Genomic DNA, 20,403 nt, shown 5'->3' on the forward strand with positions numbered 1-20,403 from the left:
TTCAACAAAGAGACCAAATGAGTTCACTGGTCTCTAAAGATAGTCTCTTTAATAAGTGGTGGTGGAAAAACTGGCTTTCCATAAGGCAAAAGCTAAAATGAGACCCATGTCTATCACCATGTGCTAAAGTGAAAATGGATCGAAGATCTAAATATTAAGACACAAACACCAAATTTGTTGGAAGACAAAGTAGGTAGTAATCTTGATGACATAGGAGTTGTCAGAGAGTTCATGACCAAAAACCAAACTGCATGGAAAATACTTCCCAAAATCAATAACTGGGATCTCATCTTATTAAAAAGTTTTTGCATGTCTAAAGAAATCTCTGAGTGAAAAAAAAAAAACCATGAATTGGGAAAATATCTTAGCCAACTGTCCCTTAGACAAAGGGCTTCTGTCTAGAACATATAAAAAATTTTAAAAAATCAGGCCTCCAAAATTCAAGGACCCAATCCAAAATGGGCATCTGAGATGAATACTTACTTCTCAGATGATGAAATACAAATGGCAAATAAATATGTGAAAAGATGTTCAGCACATTGATCATTAGAGAGATGCAAGTTAGAACAACACTGAGATTCCATCTCATTCCAGAAAGAATGGCCAAGATAGAGATATCAACCATTAACAAATGCTGGAGAGGCTGTGGGGGAAAAGGAACTTTTTTTCACTTTTGGTTAGAATGTATGCTGGTGCAACAACTGTGGGAATCAGTGTGGAGATTCCCCAAAAAGCTAGGATTAGAGGGTCCATTTGACCTAGGTATCCTGTGTATGGGCATTTTTCCAGAAGAATTTAAAACATTGTACCGCAGTGATATATCTGCACCCATGTTTATAGCAGCACAATTTGTAATAACCAAATCTTGTAAACAATCCAAATACTCATCAACTGAGGAATGGATAAAAAAGATGTGGTATTTTTATACAGTGGAGTACTACTCAGCTATAAAGAAAGATTGCATTGAGGCTTTTATATGTAAATGGGCATAACTTGAGACCATACTGATAAGTGAAATAAATCAAACTCACAAGTGTAAATGTCATATTGTCTCCCTAGTGTAAAAATTGAAAGAGCAAATATAATCCAAAGTCTACAATAAATATTTTGTAAGGGTAAGAAACTACTCAGAGGAAAAATAACTGGGATAGGGGAAAGGAGGAAAGAAGGAAGGAAAAATTTTAAAAAGACATAAATTGTGTGTGTGTGTGTGTGTGTGTGTGTGTGTGTGTGTGTATTCACACACATATATACTTATGCCTGCTAAGATTGCTATGCTACTAATTCTATTAGTTCTTGGGAAGGAACGTTAATACTCATATGATCAATTTTGTGTGTCTATTTCTGGTAACCTAAGCAACCCTTTTGAAGTTAACAATATGCAATATTACTAGTGTTAAATTCCTATCTTATTTTGAAAACTTATACTTTTATTGTTTTGGGTTTGTTATTGTTATTGTTTGTTTGTCTCTTTTGCTTTTTGTGTTTCTTTCTGTGTCTCTTTTTCTCTTAAATAAATAAGAGTATTGTGTCAGCGTGAGGCAGCTGGTCTTCCACTGTACTGCAGCTATAACTGAAGGCACAGTGTATGACAGCAGCCTAGCTCGCCTTTTTATGTACTCAGCAGTGCTTATTATGGTATTTCATCTTGGGATGTTGCCATTGGTCACTGTCAAGGAAAAGCTAGACATTTCTTGTCATACCTTTTCTGATCATCTTCACAAATACCCACACGTTAGAGGCTAGTAGATGAACCACGACCATGTACATGGCTGCACAGTCTTCCTGTGCAGACTGATGCTGTCCATCTCCCAGTCATCTCCAGACTAGAAGGTGCCCCTGAGAATGAAAGCAGTGAATGAACTCTTTTTCTCCACCGGAGTGGGAATGAATACCAGACAAAGCCCTCTCTCCTCTCCTTGTGGGGTGTGTGACTCAGAGGCAGTGACATTAACCATGACTTCATCTCTAAACGAGAGGCCCTGTACAGAGGAGAGCCAGAGTGAGGCTAGTCGCTGCCCTTCCTTCTCCTTACTTTGTCTTGTCCAGGACATTGTCATGATTAGGCCATTGTTTTCAACACATTTAAAGTTTTCTTTCATTGTCTCACTTCCGTTCCCTGTCTTTGTCATTTTATTCATGTTTCATGCTAATCTATTTTTCCATTTCACCTATTTTCCATTTGTTTCTTTGCATATCTTTTGGCTTTATGTTCCCTCTCTTTCTCTTCTTAGTCTTTATTATTTCATTTTTTTTCTACTAGTCAGCTTCTTTTTTATGTTCATTTTGTTTTTTCTTCCCTTTTGTCTTTCTCTTTTCTTTGTCAGAAATTTAAGTGGAAACTTGACCTTCTGCCTTCAACTTCTCCTCTTTGCAGAATTGTCCTCAGATTGTTTCTGCCTTACTGTTCCTAAAATGGTATTCACAATAATCACCTTCTGCTTAACAATTGATGTGGCTCCCATTTCTTTGTGACATGAGCATCTAAACCAAATCTGGATTTACAGCTCTTTGTCTCTCTAACACATGGCTCAGGCTGACATCCTCATGGATGGCACTGATGTTGTAGAGTTTACACTGTTGTTCAGGTACCTGCCACAGCCCACTGCTACCATCCCCATCTTACATTTCTTAATCTTTGCCTTCTCTCCAAGTCTCCACTGAGTACTGGCTCCAAAGTGAATCTTTTCATCCTTTCTTCGTGCAGGAACGCAAGGGATATCTTTTCCTTAAGACGACACAGAATCTGTAGTTTGTGAATTTCTCTGTACTACTTATACATTTCTCCTTAATGTTTCTTATGGGTTGATTCTTTGCATCACCTAGCCAAAAAATAACTTGAAATATCGAATGGGGATTTTGTGACTGGCTCTAGGCCTTCCTCTCAGCACCTCCGTAGTCCAGATTCTCCAAACTAATAGATGCTGTGGCAATTCTAGAAGTGCAATAACATTTGCATAGTCTGCTACTGCTTCTCCAGAGCCATACAACAAGGGTGTATATCCCAACTGTTGTACCTTACAGCAGCCTTGGGTGAGCTACTTAACTGCTCTGCGGTTTCCACACCCTGTAGTAATTACTAAAGATCCTAATGGAACCATGCTGCAGGGATATTAAGAGATCAATTGAGCAAATGTGTGTACTGTAAATTGTGTAGATCAGCACCCAGCTGACATAGTGAGCACTTCCTAATAACTGTTCTTTTTATTACTTAAATATGCCAGTTGTGCCACATTTTTCCTTTTTTAGAGTCTGACTCACCTTAGTTTAAACCTTGGTTTTCCTACTGGTTGGTTATGTTTTTTCTGACCAGTAGTCATATAATGCCTTCAGATCTCATCTTGTTCATTTATGACAATGTGACATGCTCGTTGCAGTTGGATTCAGTTGAGTGAGGTTATACTTGCTGTGCTGGTGTACCACCGGTTAGTGTTAGTGTCTTCTGCAGTCATTGCTCTTCTCACATTGTATTTGGGCCTCTGTCTTTCCTGCTTGACTTTTTAGCTCATTGTGGGGGAGTACAATATATTGATTTGTATTAGAGTTAACATGCAGTATTTTTCAAATGAAGTATTTTTTGACCATGCAACACATGTCTGTCAGCCCTGGGTTGTGGCCAGATGTAGGCTAAGACTGCAGGGGTAAAGGGATGAAAGGCAGGACTGTACTGGCTAGTGACAAAGGCCCTGTAGAATTCAGTACCCTCCCCAGGGATCCTTGACAAAAGATTCAAAACCTGTTCCTTGATGGGATATTTTCTGAAACATTAGATTCATCGTAAGGAAATGGCTATGACATTCTCATCTGATGCTAATGCTATGAAGGAAGTTCTCAGTCATGGCCCTTGTTCCTACCCAGTAGGAAATGACAGTGGAACCCTGCAACAGGTACTTAAATGAATAGGCAGGTGCACATAGCCAAGAACGTCCTAAAGAAATGACATTGGTATAGTAAAACTGTCACCCAGTTTTTATGGGATGTGTATGAATAAATTTTGCTTTGAAGGATATTTGGGAGATGACAGGAGAGGCATCTGTTTGAGCCGGTTTGGAACTGACAGAGGGCTGTCCTCAGATGTCCTAAAGCATCTAACTGGATGAAATGTTCTTCCTGCCACAATCCCTCTCTCTCTTGGTGCTTGGCTGCTGTACGGTAGTGCCGTACTGACCCAGGAGTCCAAGCCAGGAAGTGAATGGATCCATTTTCCAATTAAAATGAAACTTCTCCAAAGGACCTGTTCACCCTAACAGGAGAAATTTATCTTCCTGGCAGTCAGTCTTGGCTAGAATACATCTCTGCTCTTGAAACAGATTAAGAAAAGCCATTACTCTGAGTGAAAAAAGAGCAACTGGGATAGTTCTTATAACCTCATTCATTTATCTGTTCATTCCCTATTTTCATTCCCACATACTCTCATTTAGCTTGTACATCTCTGCTCATTCATTCATTTATTTGTTCATTCAGTTAATGTTATTTATCATATATACATCAGTTACAATGTGGGATCCTAGGAGGAGAGTTTAGAAAAAACACAGCCCCTGCCTCCTCAGAACTTTCAATCTACTGAGAGGGACAGACATGTGCACAGATGATGATAAGGGTAGTAATGGAGCTATTTGCAGTTTTATGAAGCCATAGCATGGAAACAACCAGCTCATGTAGGGCAGCTAGGAATAATTTCATGGAGTGAGCAATGCTGGAGTTGTGTCTTAAATGGTGTAGCCATCTGTGCCTTTTAACACACATGTATGATGCTGCTTCTGTTTCAGTAGAGTTCTGACTTATACCGGGTATGAACTTCTTCATGAATTGACTTTTAATTTAAATTAGAAGGATAATTAGATGTGAAGAATGAGTGGCAAAAAGAAATAGATAATTTCCTTGGTAGATGGACCAGTCAACATAAAACAAAGCCATTTGATGGAAGATAGTCTGTCTTGGACATGCTGAGTTAGAGGCATAGACACATGCAAGAGGCATGTCTCAGAGGAGCATCTCAGTTGAACTTTGACATATGGCAGATATCGTAGGAGTAATTGAAATTTCCCAGGAAGCATATGAACAGAGAAGAGCATTTGACTGGGGCACAAAGCCTGGGGAGACTCACCCTGTAAAGATTCATGAAAGAAAACAAGGTCATGAACGAGACAGGAAAGTAGGGATGAGATGTTAAAGATGACATCTTTACTTTTGTGCTTGTCCACATCTACTTCTGAGTCCATTTCAAGACCTTACTCTTCTTGAAGCCTGCCCTTCACATTAGGTCTTCCTGCCTCCACAGATAATCCAGCATCACAGAATTGAGTTGTCTGGCTTACTGTGGCATCTTTCTTGTCTATCTGGTTCTGCATTTTTTTATGCTTTAGAGAACCAGAAGCTAGAAGTAGTACAGGGCTTAGAGATACACAGTTTAGTTTGACTTTCCATTTGTCTGTCATGTGATGTTGAGACAATCATGATCTCTTTCTGGGCATTAGTTTCTTAATCTGCAAGGTTAGGTTTATAATTTTTCGCCCTCCCTACCATAAGGAATGATATAGTTCAGATGAGATCATAGATGTAAAACTGCTTTGAAAAATGTCAAGGTCTGTAGCAGTAATGAGTAAATCTTACTGACTTATTTTATTTATTGTTCCTGCATCCTTTAAGGTACATGCTAGCAGTGCAGCATCTGTGGAAACTGGGGTTTAGAGATACTGATTTTTCTAAAGCTACACATCTGAGAAATGGACAAGACAGCAATCAAACTCAGATCTGCTAGACTCTGACATTCCTAGACCCCACATACTGCAGCACGTTGAATATGCATGGTAGTGTCACACTCCTGAGTAGAGTCTGCTTTGCTGAGTCTGATCAGTTGTCATCCACAAGATAACATTCTTATGGTCTAAAGTCAACTGGCATGTGGATAATAAATCTACTTTTCTCTATAACAGTAGACCTCCAGGAGATGTGGGGGAGGAATACATATAAATCCAATTTAATCCAGTTTTTGAAAATCATTTATACAATGGAAGTATTTCATTTTATAAATAAATTATGTGATAGCACAATTAAATTCTTCCCCATTGGGGATAATGTGTCTTGTCAATTCAGATGTTTGTGGCTTTTGTGATTCTCAGTAGTAGCAGAGGTATTTATTTTATTTGACCTTTAGGATTCAGCTCAAATCTCTACCATGAATCCTGTTGTATTTTCCAATCCCAAGCCCTTTCCCTGCCCTGAACCCTGTCTATAATTACTCAGTGAGGCATATATATGACCACACAAAAATATTACAATAAAGTTATGAGGCTGACTCACAAAATCTTGGTATCAAACTCATTACATTATTGTCATACATCATTTTAATACTACTTTTCCTTGAAACACATTTTTCTCCAGCTTCATAGTAGCTTTCTTTAAGGGCCTGACTTTAAATTTCATTATACCTCCTGAAGCTTTTTGCATTTTTTTTCATGACTCATCTTTTGCCTTCCAGTTTGTCACTTTGAGGAAGATTTAGGTACATAAACATAATTTTCTGAACACTATGGGATAGAAGGACTCCTAGAAAAGGTTGCATCTGAGCTGAATTTGAGTCAAGGGTAGAAATGTGATCAGGCAAAAGGTGAGACAGTCAGTCCAAGTAGAGGCAGAAACCTAAACAGAGACATGGAAATACGTAAGAGCCTAATGTGTTTGGGTGTGAAGGAATAGAGGTGAGGATAGAGTGGAAGTGTTGGCAGAGAGGTCTTGGGAGGTGTGTGCAGGAAGTAGTTGTGTTAACAAAATGGCCCCACTAGAGTCTGGTTGTTATAAGTACTAAGAGCCATGCTAAGGAATTAAAATGTAGCTGGAGTCCATGAGGAGCTAATGAATAATTTTTGAACAAATGAGTAGAATGGTAAGTCTTAAAATTTTAAAAAGATAGCTCTTGTGTCCCAGGGTTTGGTCTCTGTCTCTATGGATAGGGATTTGGAACATAGTAGTTGTTTTATTCATTTCTAGAAAGTTTCTAATCATAGTTTAGAATCTACTCTGTGGGTTCAGCATCATTTTTCTTTTGAGATTGACAGCAAAGATTAAGTTTCTTCTGAAACATCTTTCCTCACTAGATTATGCAGTGCCTTAATTTGGAATCTTGAACATAGAATGGGATGTTGTTCTGAAAGGAATGTTGTTCATGAATAGTTGAAATGTACAAGTAGAATCATTTATGAAAGGTAGAACTAGGGAGCTCTGTTCCCCTTGTTTTAACTACACACTACCAGCAGGCCAGCTAGAATTGCTTTGCAGTATATATGCTTCGTGACTTGTTTAATGAGGGACTTATGTTTTCTCATGTTGTTCCTGCACCCTAGTGCTGTTGCAGTAGCTTCCTCATTTCTCTCACTAGTTTCCAGGGTGTCAAGAAGCAGCACAAACATGACAACTTCCCAGCACATTGCATTGGAGGGAAGAGGTGAAGCCTCCTTAGTTCTGCCTGGTGGCTGGTGAGGGTAGTTGATACAGGGCTTGAATCTTAGAGGTAATTATCCCAACCCTCTACTGAGATCTGCAGCAGTGTGAGCTTTGAGCAGTAGCCTCACTCCAAGAAATGCTGTGGTTTTATGAAGTAGTAAACAGTTCTTTTTTTTAAAGCTAGTGTCTCTAGTTGTTTATGAGCTGAGGGTTGCTTAACTCAAAGGATTACTATTGATATGTAGAAACTTACAGTGCCAAGATGTACACCCCAAATCAGTGCTGATTCTTTATTTCTTGAAACAGTTGGTTTTTGTTGATTGCTTGGTAACTAGAAGACAGAAAAACTTAACTCATTCAGCGCAGTGAGATCCTAGTTTGAATTGGACTAAGCTAGCACATGATGCACAAATGATGGCTTGAGTTGAGTGATTTCTCTGCCTTCTCTGTTATAACCCATACTCCATTTGTGCACAGATGTTGTTAGGTACATGGAAATGAAGCAAATTGCCTGAAACTGTAATCGCTGAAATTTTGAGATTGTGTTTGGAAGGGCTTTTGTTTGTTTGTATCTGGTGTAAAGATTGGCAGTAGTTTCCATAGTCATAGTCCCAGAAGGCCCTACCGATAGCTCTGCCAGAAAGAGGGACATCAGGGTAGTTATGTGAGCACAGCAAAGGGAAAAACACTCACATTCAAATATACTCCCTGTATGACGTGGGCTAAACCCCTGGGTCTGACTTCAGTTCTTGCTGCTTGATATGATAGTGTTATTATGTTTTGCTTGACACCTCTGAACCACTTAATCACATGAATTGAGGCACATGAAACATGATTGTTAAGGAAATAGAGGATCCAGTAGTTTCAAGAATAGAATTAACTTAGCAAGGTTGAGGCCCTTGGCTAAGGTTGCATTGGTGGCAGACGAGAAAGTACAGAGATATACCTACAGAAAAGGGTAAAAAGTCTACTCTGAGGAGCTAATCAGGCACTTATTGGCAAAACCCCTCTAATTTATATAGCCTGATAGACACACTGCCTGAGACCCTCATGGTTAGCTGGTCAGCATCTCAAAACTCTTTTCCTCTCTCTGCTGGCTAGTCTTCCGACTTTGTTTTTATAAAGAAATTGGGGAACACTGCTCACTTCTCTTTTGAGACCATGTGCCTTCTTGAAGGATATCTTGTACATCTAAAAACATGTTGGGTTTTTTTTGTTCCTTACCTTATAGAGAGGTTTACTGAGATCTCTGATTTTGCTTGATGAACTTGGTGTGGTCTCAGGAAGAAAGGATACTCTGGATCCCTCATTCCTCCACTCTTTAGTGTTCTCTTTCATAAAAGTGCTAAGGTTCTCTTGGAGATGTTCTACTTGGTCTCCATACCATTTGTTTTTGTTGCTACAGCCTAAATTCTGTCATTGTGCAAGATCTTTAGTGACCCTATACTATTCTGATTGAAGAAGTTGTTTTCTCAGTCTGGGAAGGTGGTTTGGCTTTGGCTGGAAGAACTAGTTGTTGCTGTAGTGGTTGGCTGGTTCTTACCTGGTGGCTGGCCTTGGATTGGCTGGAACTCTTGAAGGGAGCTTGCCTTTTCTGCTTCCTGACCACGGATTGCTACAACCACAAACAAATTTTGGAGACTGTCCAAAATACACACTGATAGTTTGATTTACATTATTTCATATGTTATAATTTTGTGATTGTGTAATTTTAATATTTAAAAGTCACTGTAGATTCATACGTGTGATAGGCATATTCCCTAAGTTTTGCTTTATTTAATGTTAAGATGTATTCAAAGAGAAGCTTAGGGTAAGTCCCTTTCTAGATATAAACTCATAATTGGAACAAACAAAGTTAGCAAAGAATGAGTTCAATACTTTGACTTTTATGTCCTAACCTTTCGATGTTGTTATTTTAATAGGACTACGATGTCTGAGTTCTGATAGCAGTGACAGGAAGTTGCAAGTAGGAAGCGCTCACAGAATTTGAGGGTACACTGAGGTGGTGCCGAGCTGTGTCTGTGAAGTTGATACGCCTAGAACACTTTTATTTTGCTTTGATGAAGTGACACATGTACAAACCCTTTACACATTTCAATTTTTATTTTCATTTTTTTTTTGAAATAAGGTCTCACACTAATTTAGGCTGGCCTTGAATTCACAGGCTGACCCGAACTCAACAGCGATCCTCCTTCCTCAACTTTCCAAGTGCTGAGATTATAGGCATATGCCACTATAACTGGCATTAATTCTAAATCCTTCTATCAGTATAGGGGCTAGGTAGAGAAACTGTGCAGTTTGCTTAGTACTCGATTAAGTGCCTACTATTTTTTTGTCCTCTAGCGCATACTGGAATCTGTCTCTTTGTTGCATTTAAGTTCCTCAAAATTCTCTCATCTTTATGATAAAGTCCTTTTTTAAAGGCACTTTTGGAGTAATTGAAACTGGGCCTTAGAAAAATTACCTGAGTGGTAGGAAATTTTTTTTGCTAGTATGTTTGTCGTATTTTTTCTGTGTGTTCTTTTCCTCCAGGTGCTCTGTGAAAGTAGCCACTTCATAGTTTCCAAGTTTATCTCACATCCAGTTCTATTGATAAGTGTAAGTTAAGTGGCTGCATTTGTGTTCTGGGAGATGGATTTGGATTGACTTAGCTAGGTCACATATCCATTCCTGGTCCAATAAAGTCCTGTAGTAAAGGCACTAGTGTTATATAGCTTCTGCATCTTGGATGAAGAGAAGAGACAGCAGTTATCCTGGTATACAACTGACAGATTCCTGGTCCTTATGTGAGAGACATTTACACAGATTGTGAGGTGGTGTGATAGACATATCTTAGAATAAGAGATCCTGGGAGTCTTCCCTAAGGGAAAGTGAGTAGGATTAACAAAGGCACAGGAGGACATGGATCATGGTAAGATAAATAATTAGTTTTCCAGAAAGAGTCAGCAGAGGGAATGGAGAAGCCAAGAAGCAAGAAAAAAATCTGGCAATTTACAATGTGGAAATAAGTAAATCTGGGGCATTTTTACAATAACGGCTTAATTATATGACTATTCTTTTTGGCTTGGATTGGAAATTCTTTGAGAGCAGACCATCTTTTGTATTGCCTTTGGAACTAGTTTCTGTGTGGACAGCTTTACACAGCAGAGCACATTTACATGCATTGAGTAATTTCTTAGTGCAGTTTTCTCCACAGCTTTCTGGCTTTCAGTGTTAGTCTTTCTATATGGTTAGAGCATATCCTCTTGCCATTCGCTGGGAAGCATCCTGTAGAGTATGCTTTCTCTTCCTGCAGGTTGGCAAAGAGGGATAAAAGAGAAATTATAGCCATTTTTGGAAGGATCAATACTTGCCATTTTTCTTTCCTATAAATGTACTGCTTTTATGTCATGCTCTTCTCTGCCCCCTTCCTCCTCTCCTCTAATGATTGAACAGATGTTTCAGTGGATGTTGTTGGATATTTTTGTTTTGAAAATTTTAAAACATTTTTGAAAGGGAGAAGACTAGAAAAAACCCCACATAATTGATTCTAATATATATTTAATTTGGCAGAACTTGAGAGAGACTTGCTGGGAAAAGGCGGGACATTTCTTTGATCTACCAGACTTTTTATCGTGGAAGGCAACAGGTGTCACAGCACGGTATGTTAATTATAAGTCGGATTTTATTTGTGCCTTCCATTCTTGGGTGTCTGTGTATATATATTTCTTTTTAAACTGTCTTTGACTGGACATACTGTTTGTACATCTGCATATGATTTTGCATACTTGGAACATCTTGAATCTATCTTCCACTTCCATTGCATATGTCCAAACACCAATGTTCCTATGAGGCCTGGAATGTGCATTTCTAAGCTAAAGACCATTCATTAAAACTGGACACATTTGAAGGAGATAACAAGAAATCCAGAGTGAAATGTGAATGTTTTTCCAAAGGCACTTTTTGCATGATAAGTGAAAGGGAAAAATATTTATATACAGCCTTAAAGTTAGAACAGAATGTGTTTTTCAAGGAAGCTGATTTGAATGGGATATATATGATATGAGTTTAGTTTGCTTTTTATATCAATGTGATTTAATAATCCTGTACTATTGAGGCATGTGTGTTGACAACAACCATTTTTCAGAAGATTATGAATGTTAAAGTATATGTTACATGAAAGATTTTTACAGAATGCTCACTGAATATAAAATTGTCACTGCTGTAATTAACAAACTGAGTGTGTACATGAGAATAGATAGGTTGGACACAAGTGAGGGTAGATAGACAGATTGGACTGGAATCTCTAAGGATGACAAATCTGTTGGCATCTTGACCTTAGACTTAAGGGGATGCACAAGAGTGAAAAGATTCCTTAATTTGCAAAGGATTTAGAATTGGATTACATAAACCTATAATGAAGAAGATTGATTCCCAGAAGACAGCTAAAGCAGTGTAAATTAGAGTGGCAGGTGCCGTATCTTAGAGCCAGTGCCTTCAGAAGGGGCAGGTCATCCCCCTTTTCCTTATTTAAGCTCAAGGGAAGCTGGCAATGCCATTTCCCCTGTGCTGCTCCTCTTTGTCCTATTTCATAGGTGCAGGATCTTTTCTTATAGTGAGTGAGTAGTAGTGTGAGAGTCTAACAGCAGAGATTTCCAGGAAAAAATGGTAGAGCATGTTTCACAAGTGCATCGCTGTTCATGTTTTCCCACCTCTTCCAGTGAGACAACTGTTAGCCAAAGGTCTCAATGTGAGGAGACCCCAGTATACATGGATCCAGCCTCAGAAAGCCTTAAGTACTCATCCCTTTTGGGAGAGCAGCCCTAGAGACATGGCCTGAGCTTTGTCATAGACAGTGTAATTAGTCAGTATAATAATTTTCACTCCTGGGGAGGACAGTGTGTGCATGTGCTTCAAGACCTTGTCTTGGACATTTTTCTTTTGGTGGGACGTTGTCTAAAGTTATTTCCAAGAGAAGCTTTCTGTTTTTTTTTTTTTTTAAATAATCATGAAAGAAACATTTTAATAATTTTTACTTAAATGGACCTTTTGGTCAAAGCAATGGCAGTAGTTGTGTGTCTGCAGGCCATTGGCCTATATGTCTTTCAGGACTCAAAAATGGAGCCACAGATGGAGGAGAACTTGGATTTTCTTCTCTTTTTTGGGAGTGTTGTTACACCTAGTGCTTTGACTTCTTCCCTGGTTTGCTCTGATGGCTCTGAATGTTTACCTTCCCACTTCCTAGTGTCTAATGTCCCACTTCCTAGTGTCTATATTCTCACACAGAAGAGTGGGCTTTTTGAAGACAGCTCTCACTCTGATGGGTTTAAATGAAATGGCATTTGAACACACTGTGATGTCCACACTGTGACTCATATTCCTCACTAGCTGTGTGACTCTGGGCGTGTTTCTTCTCTTCTTTGAGTCTCACTTTTCTTATACCTGTCTACTAGCTTGTGAGAGTTCCATTATAGCATTTTTCCTAAACTAGCCTGATTTTAAGAGTTGCTCAAATCATTGTACAAACCATAGATTTGTAGGAGTTATAGGTTTTAACCTACTGAATCAGCTAGCTTCCTGACCAACCTGAGCATTTATGTGTTTAACAAATACCTTTATTGGTCAGATTAGCTTGGACAACAGTTTTCAGAGCATACATAAAATTGTATGTGCTCCATGACTGTCAGAGTCTGGAAGTATGTTACAGGCCCAAGGATTTTGGTGGTTTTAAAATGGGGAGACTTCTTATTGGCCAATCAGAACATATTTGGGAACCTCATCCTTCTGTATCACAATCTCAGACCCTGAAGAAACTGAAAGTTTAGTGCTCAGAAATGATTTATTTGCCATTCATCATTCTTCCATTCTTTTTTAGTAATTATAATGCTTTTGCTATTTCCATTAGTACAAATTATCCTTTCCCTTCCCCAAACCCTATACATACTTATGAGCAAGGTCTAAGGTCTTCCCTCCAGGTTCCTTCTCCTGTAAAGCAGGTTTTTCAGGCCTTAGGCACCAGAAAACCAGTTTCTCTTGCAAAGTGGCTGCCCATTCTCTGGCTCACTTTGAGCTTTCATTTGTCTTCTCTCTCTTTTATTTACTCAGTATCTCAATTTTTCACCTTTGCTATTTCAGACTACATGATCAAGATGAAAGGGTGAACCTTTCTGAGATTTCTTGATTGCAAATGGAGATGATGACAGTGCCCATTCTATTATGTTATTGTATAAATCTAAAATACCAGGAAAGCTTTAATAACTCTACAGAGAATAATTTTTAAAAGAATTAGTTATTTTTAAAAATTCCCATTCTGAGTTAAAAGTATCACACAAAAGCAATATTTGTACAACCATGTTTATAGCAGCAGAGTTTGTAATAGTTAAATCTTGGAAACAATCAAGATGCCCATCAATGGACGAATGGATAAAGAAAATGTTTGTATATACAGTTGAGTAATACTCTGCCAGAAAGAAGGATAAACTTGAGTCATGTCTCTGTACATGGATGTACTTTGAGACCATATTTTTAAGTGAAATAAATCAGATACATATGTGTAAATACCTCATTGGAGGTCAGTGGAGAGAGGGAAGTTAGGGAAAGGAAAAAAAAAAGAACTGAAGGAAAAAAAGTGGGAACAAACTGGAAACAAAGCTTTTGTAAATGAGGAGGGGCAGAGGAAATGAGGGAGGTAAGGAGGGAAAAGAAAGATCTGTTATCTACAGGTACAAATTCCCCATGATGAACATGATCAATGTGTATGACAAATATGTCACATTTTAAAAATATAAAATTTTAAAAAGTTTTAAAATTGCCTTTCTCTGTCACATGTGGCAGGGAATCCTTATGCTAAGTTTCTTGTATGGTGGAAAGAGAGAAATCCTTGTGGTCAAACTGACCTGTCTTCATTTGTAAGAACCTGGAACAAATAATTTATCACTTTAAACTGCATTTTCCTAGTGACTTTTTGGGATTATTGAGAGTTACAGGTACTGGGAAAAAATATATAGTACATGATATTTAAACAAATGAAAAGTTCTTAAAATAGAAAGTCCCCACTACTTGTTTCTTCTTCTGAGTAAGAGAAACACAGTTCTGAAAGGGAGTGGGTTAATGCCAGAACCCTCCGGCAGTGGAACAGGAACTTGGCATCCTCTGTCCAAGGAAAAGTTAAAATTCGGTGTTCATTTGGCTCTTACATGTGATTGTTTTGGGTGGCTTTGGTGAAACGAGTGCCAAAAAGGTTACAGGGTATTTTTCTTTTTGTTTTATTATTCTAGCAGAGTCTAGGATAACAAGTGATTAGATTTCACCTTGTTTTAAAACTTTCAAATTTGTTTTTGGCAGTGATACAACGTAAGAAATCCTTTTTTCCTGTCCTCTTTTTGCTTTCCTCTCCCCCTTTTATTCTTGCTGTTGTATTTATTGTTCCTCTTCTCCCTTTAGTTGTTTTTCTTCTTCAAAATATGCCAGCTACTTCTGTTTATCCGGTTTGTTGAGACAATGGCTACCAGGCCTAGGATTGATTAGTAATTCAGCTGCATTCTTTCTATTGTATTAATGAAAGCAATTACTACTAGTTTTCCAATAACAATGGTGGTAACTATCATTTATTGAGTAGCTTTCTTTTCCCTGTGCTGGGACTACTGACAAATGCTCAGCTACCACCCACTAAAGCAGCTGGTGTTGCCAACATTTGGCAATTTAAGAACTAAAACAAAATGCCTTAGCACTCTACCACTTACTGGCTGTTGAGGGGATAACTGTCTAGAACATGAGAAACAGTCAGAAATTCAAATAATGAAAATTTGTATAATTAGACAAAATATATATAAATATAAATACAGATTCTCTCTATAAAGAGATCTGAGGTCACTGGTGACAAATATCATGAAGTCCAGTTTAGGGATGTAGTTGATTGTGTGCTTATGAGATCTGAGGTTCTCGGTTCAGTCCCCAGCACCAAAAAAGAGCAAAACTTTAACAAAACACCCACATGATTTATATGTAAAAGAATCAGAATGGATTGAATATATTAATAGGATAACTTACTTGATACTGAGAACTTCATAAAAACTTTTTAACACTTTTATAATCACTAATAGATTTGTTTTCAGGCTTCCTGGTGGCTGAGTCACAGAGAGGGTGTGACAAGGTTAAGTGGGAAACATATGAGAAAACCTGATTATTGTATGAATCTAAGATACTAGGAAAGCTTTTAATAACTGTACTGAGAATAATTTTAAAAACTTTCTTTCTGAGTTAAAAGTATCACATAACAGCAATATTTGTGCAACCATGTTTATAGCAGCAGAACTGATCAGCAAAAGCAGACTTTTTTCTAACATTGGGGTCTGAGAGAAATTTCTGTTATATTATTAAGGGTTGATAACTTTTATATATTATACTAAAATATATTCTATTAAATTCAATTACAATTTTTAAAAAATTACTTTTTATTTTAAAAGAAAACAGTAAAAACTGGTACAGAATTTCAAAATATGATTGAAAGAGAGTGATAATGGTTAGTACATTATGTATTGTTATTTTCAAAGTAGTTGCTCCTATTATAATCCATAGGCATGAAAAATTGATGAAACAATATGCAAATACCTTTCTTTTCAACTAGTAGTATAGCTATCTTAACTCTTCTGTATGAAAACTTTTTATTTTAAAGTAACTTAAAGTTTACAGGAAAGTTACAAATTTGGTACAGTGAATTCCCCCTTTTATTAATATTTTATATCAATGTGGTCCATTTGTCACCATTGATAACCAATACTGATATATTATCATGAACTAAATTCCATCCTTTACTCTGATTGTTTAATTTTTTTACTAATGAGCTTTTTATGCCCCAGGATCTCATCTAGGAAAGCATACTACGTTTAGTCATGTCTCCTTGGCCCCTGCTTGACTGTTACAGTTTCTTAAACTTTTATGTCTCCTTGGGGTCCGCTTGACTGTGACGTTTCTCAAACTTTCCTTTTTTTTTTGATGACCTTGACAGTTTTAAAGAGTGCTGGTTATGCATGTTGTGGATTTCCTTCTATTTGACTATTTCTGATGTTTCTCTCATGATGAGACTTAGATAGTGTATTTCTGGGGAAAAGACCACAGAGATAAGGTACCATCCTTGTACTATCATATTGAGGTACTTACATGAGTGAGACTTATCTTCCCTGTAGGCCTTACTGCCTGTTCATCAAGTTTCTCCCTGTAGAGATGCTCTTCCACCACTTCTGTATCAGTACTGTTTGTAAGGAAATTGGGTTGCACAGCTCACACTTAAGCAGTAGTGGTTGTGCATTTCTTCCTTTAGGATGGATAGTCACATATATTACTTTGAAATATTTTGTATGGGAGACTTTTTTTCAATTTACTTATTTGTATGTCCTTAGACTAAATGAAATAGATAACCAGGCTCTTAAATTCTTCAAGAGACCCTCTGTAAATTTGATTCAGAGGTTACATGTCATAATTCCTGAAATACTTCCATGACTTGTAGGAATACAGGGCTGCATTTTAAAAAAATCTTTATTTTCCCTTATGTTACTTTATAATATACTTTATTTTTTCTTTCTTGTCTTCTCTACAATTCTCTATAAGTTGTAATAAATATTCTGTTTTCTATTTTAAGGAGATGAAATTGTGATTTTTAGAAGTAATTTATTTAAAAACAGCAATTATTTTCCTAATTTATATGGCTCTCTTTGGAATTTATTAGGGCTATTACTACATTGTTATTTTTCTCATGATTAATTGTTAATATGTTAGGAAGTGTTTATGATTACATTATTGCCTTATAGCAACTTTCTGAATCTCAAAAATAACATTATTATTTAGACTCTTTTTCCACTAGTTTTAAAAAATGTTTTAAATTGGAAATCTTTTTTTGCTATGCATTTTTAGTTACTATATTTCTATTGTATTTTTGCTATCAATAACTATTATCTGAAAATAATAACTGTGTAATACTCTATTTTGGCAGTACAATGTATATATCAATTTTGCCAAATGCTTAGGTTTAAAATGAGACTGTTGTAGTTTGAATATTTAACATCTCCCTGAGCTCCATGTGCTTAAGGCTTGGTCCCCAGGGATAGCCTGGTACTAGGAAGTTCTGGCACTTTAGGGAATAGGGTCTTGAGGAAGCGAGTTAGGTAACTGGAGTTGTACTCTTGAAGGGAATTTTGGGACTCAACACCTTCCTGTTTCTTATCTTGCCTCCTGGAGGCCATGAGGTAAAGAGATTCTCTCTACCACATGCTTTTTCTGTGATATGCTGCCTTGCCACAGGTCCAAAAGCAATGGGACTGAGTGAACATAGACTTAAACCTCTGTTGGGAGCCAAAATAAAACTTTTTCTCCTTAAATTTCAACTGTCTTATGAATTTGGTCATAATCATGGAAAGCCTAGGATCTTAATTTATATATTTTATATAAATGTGATTCCTTTTTTATTCACTGTGTATTTTGTATCAACTAGTGTCAATTACTAATGATATTAATTCATATTACCAAGGTTAATGGGCTGTTTATTTGTTTTTAATTTTATTTTAAAAAGGGTTAAAACTAAATATAAAACAGAACAAAACAGATCAGAAGAAAACAATGTAAGAGACACAGATTTTAAGAAAAACAACAGGAGATCATCACAATCTATCATATTGTATCTTGTTTTCTTCTAAATAGTTTTCCATATCTTCACACACAATGAATTCATACAAAACAAAATAGTATTAAACTGATCGGAAAAGAATGATGAAGGCATTTTAGGCCTTAAAAACCGACAATAGGAAAATCAACAATGGCTGCCAAAATGTTTCTTGTTCTTTTCAAAATTCATGTATGTTGAAATTAAACAATACAAAACAGACTAAAGTCACTCTGAACAAAGAATAATAGTATTCTAGATTTCACAGCATGATCCTGCGGAATCAGTAGTGGGTACCATTGTGTCTTTTTTTATTCAAAGTAGCTGTTCACTTCATCATGCATTATATAATCGATTCTCAAAGTGTTGAGGAGAAGTTATACATGTGTATGAGTCTCTACATATATATCCATCCTTTCTATATTACAGGGAAAAACAAAACACATTCTTAGAAAAACATGAGGCAAAAAAAGGCAAATAACAATAGCAGAGTCCAAAACATTGACAATGTAGGCCTTCAAAACAAGGTGGTAGAAGCATAATTGGGGCTGTTATTTTACATAATGTTCTTCAAGAGTTCCCCAGATCACCATACAACAATACGCACAATTGTTCCAATATAATGAATGCTAACTCTTTTGTTCCAAGAACTTATAGAACTTGCAGCACAATCATTTTAGCTATCCTAAGTGTGTTTATGTAATTTTAGATTTTTTTTCTTTTCCCTTCCATTTTCTTTTTCCTCATTTTCCCTGAGTTATTATTTTTTCCCCTTTAAAGCAGATTCTTAACCTTTCACTGTATTGAGTTTTTTTGTATCTTACATACTCTTACCATTTTTACACTAGGGAGACTGTACGGTATTTACAGATGAGTCTGATTTGTTTCACAAATGAGTATGGTCTTAAGTTGCAACCATTTACTTATAAATATCTCAATGTGATCATTCTTTATAGCTGAGCAGTACTCCATTGTATAAAAATACCACATCTTTTTTATCCGTTTCTTGGTTGATGGACTCTTAGGTTGTTTGTAAGATCTGGCTATTACAAATTGTGCTGCTATAAACATGGGTGCACATATATCACTGTGGTATGATGTTTTCAGTTCTTTTGGGAATATGTTCAGAAGTGGAATAGCAGGGTCAAATGGAACTTTCAATCTCAGCTTTTTGAGGAACTTCTAAGACTGACCTCCACAGTGGTTGCACCAGTCTACACTCCCATCAACAGTGCAGGAGCATTCCTTTTTCCCTCAGCCTCTCTAGCATTTGTTTTTGGTAGTTTTCTTGATTCTGGCCATTTTTTCTGGAGTGAGATGGAATCTCAGTGTTGCTTTAATTTGCATTTCTGAAATGAGTAATGATGATGAACAGTTTTTCATGTATTTACCATTTGTATTTCTTCATCTGAGAACTGTGTATTCATGTCAGGTGCCCATTTTTGCAATGGATCTTTGAATTTTAGGATCTGACTTTTAAAAAATTCTTTATATGTTCTAGACAGAAGTACTTTGTGTGAGGGAGAGTTCACTAAGGTTGTTTCCCAGCTTGTGGGTTTTCTTTTCACTATGCTGGAGGTTTCTTTCGACATGCGAAAACTCTTTAATAGGATGTGATCCCAGTTATTGATTCTGTGAATTATTTCGCATGCAGTTTGATTCTTGTTCATGAATTCTCTACCTACTCTTATGTCTTCAAGATTTCTACCTACTTTGTCTTCTAACAGATTTAGTGTTTCTGCTTTAATATTTAGATCTTTGCTCCATTAAGACTTTAGTTTAGTACATGGTAACAGGCCTGGATCTAGTTTTAGTTTTCGGCATATGGAGAGACAGTTTCTCCAGCACCATTTATTAAAGAGACTATCTTTTTTCCAATGGGCGTGTTTGACCCCTTTATCAACGATAAGGTGGCAGAGTGTTTGTGGCTATAGTTTTATCTTCTAATCTGTTCCATTGATCCTGAGGTCTGTTTTTATTCCAGTAGCATGCTGATTTTATTGCAATAGCTTTGTAGTATAACTTCAAGTCAGGAATTGTGATGCCTCCTGCCTTGCCTTTGTGGCTTAGAATTGCCTTTGCTATTCCAGGGATCTTCTGGTTCCAGGTGAATTGGAGTGATTTCTCTAGATCTTTGAGGTATGCTAGTGGTATTTTGACTGGGAGTACATTAAATCTGTATAACAATTTTGGAAGAATGACCATTTTCACAATGTTTATTTTTCTTCTCCATGAACAAGGGATGTCTTCCATTTTCTGAGGTCTGCTTCAATTTCTTTTTCAGGGTATTATATTTTTCCCTGAATAGATCTTTTACTTCGTTTGTT

At 37.0% G+C, this 20,403-nt stretch overlaps 1 protein-coding gene across 11 annotated transcripts in view; it reads left to right on the forward strand.

Moving 5' to 3' along the window:
• Positions 1 to 20,403, forward strand: part of Fggy (FGGY carbohydrate kinase domain containing) — a 511,054-nt gene that overhangs the window by 86,533 nt on the left and 404,118 nt on the right. For 10 of the 11 annotated variants that reach the window (XM_063236600.1, XM_013146222.3, XM_003464041.5 and 7 more), the window contains one exon: positions 10,996 to 11,084. The exons of the other annotated variant lie outside the window; for it this stretch is intronic. In XM_063236600.1, coding sequence (XP_063092670.1) covers positions 10,996 to 11,084 — 89 coding nt within the window. The remainder of the gene's footprint in view (positions 1 to 10,995; positions 11,085 to 20,403) is intronic. 11 annotated transcript variants of the gene reach the window in all.

This window comes from Cavia porcellus, unplaced genomic scaffold (assembly GCF_034190915.1).
Source record: "Cavia porcellus strain 051 isolate PalLab524CR breed Dunkin Hartley unplaced genomic scaffold, mCavPor4.1 scaffold_25, whole genome shotgun sequence".
NCBI classification, from domain to species: domain Eukaryota; kingdom Metazoa; phylum Chordata; class Mammalia; order Rodentia; family Caviidae; genus Cavia; species Cavia porcellus.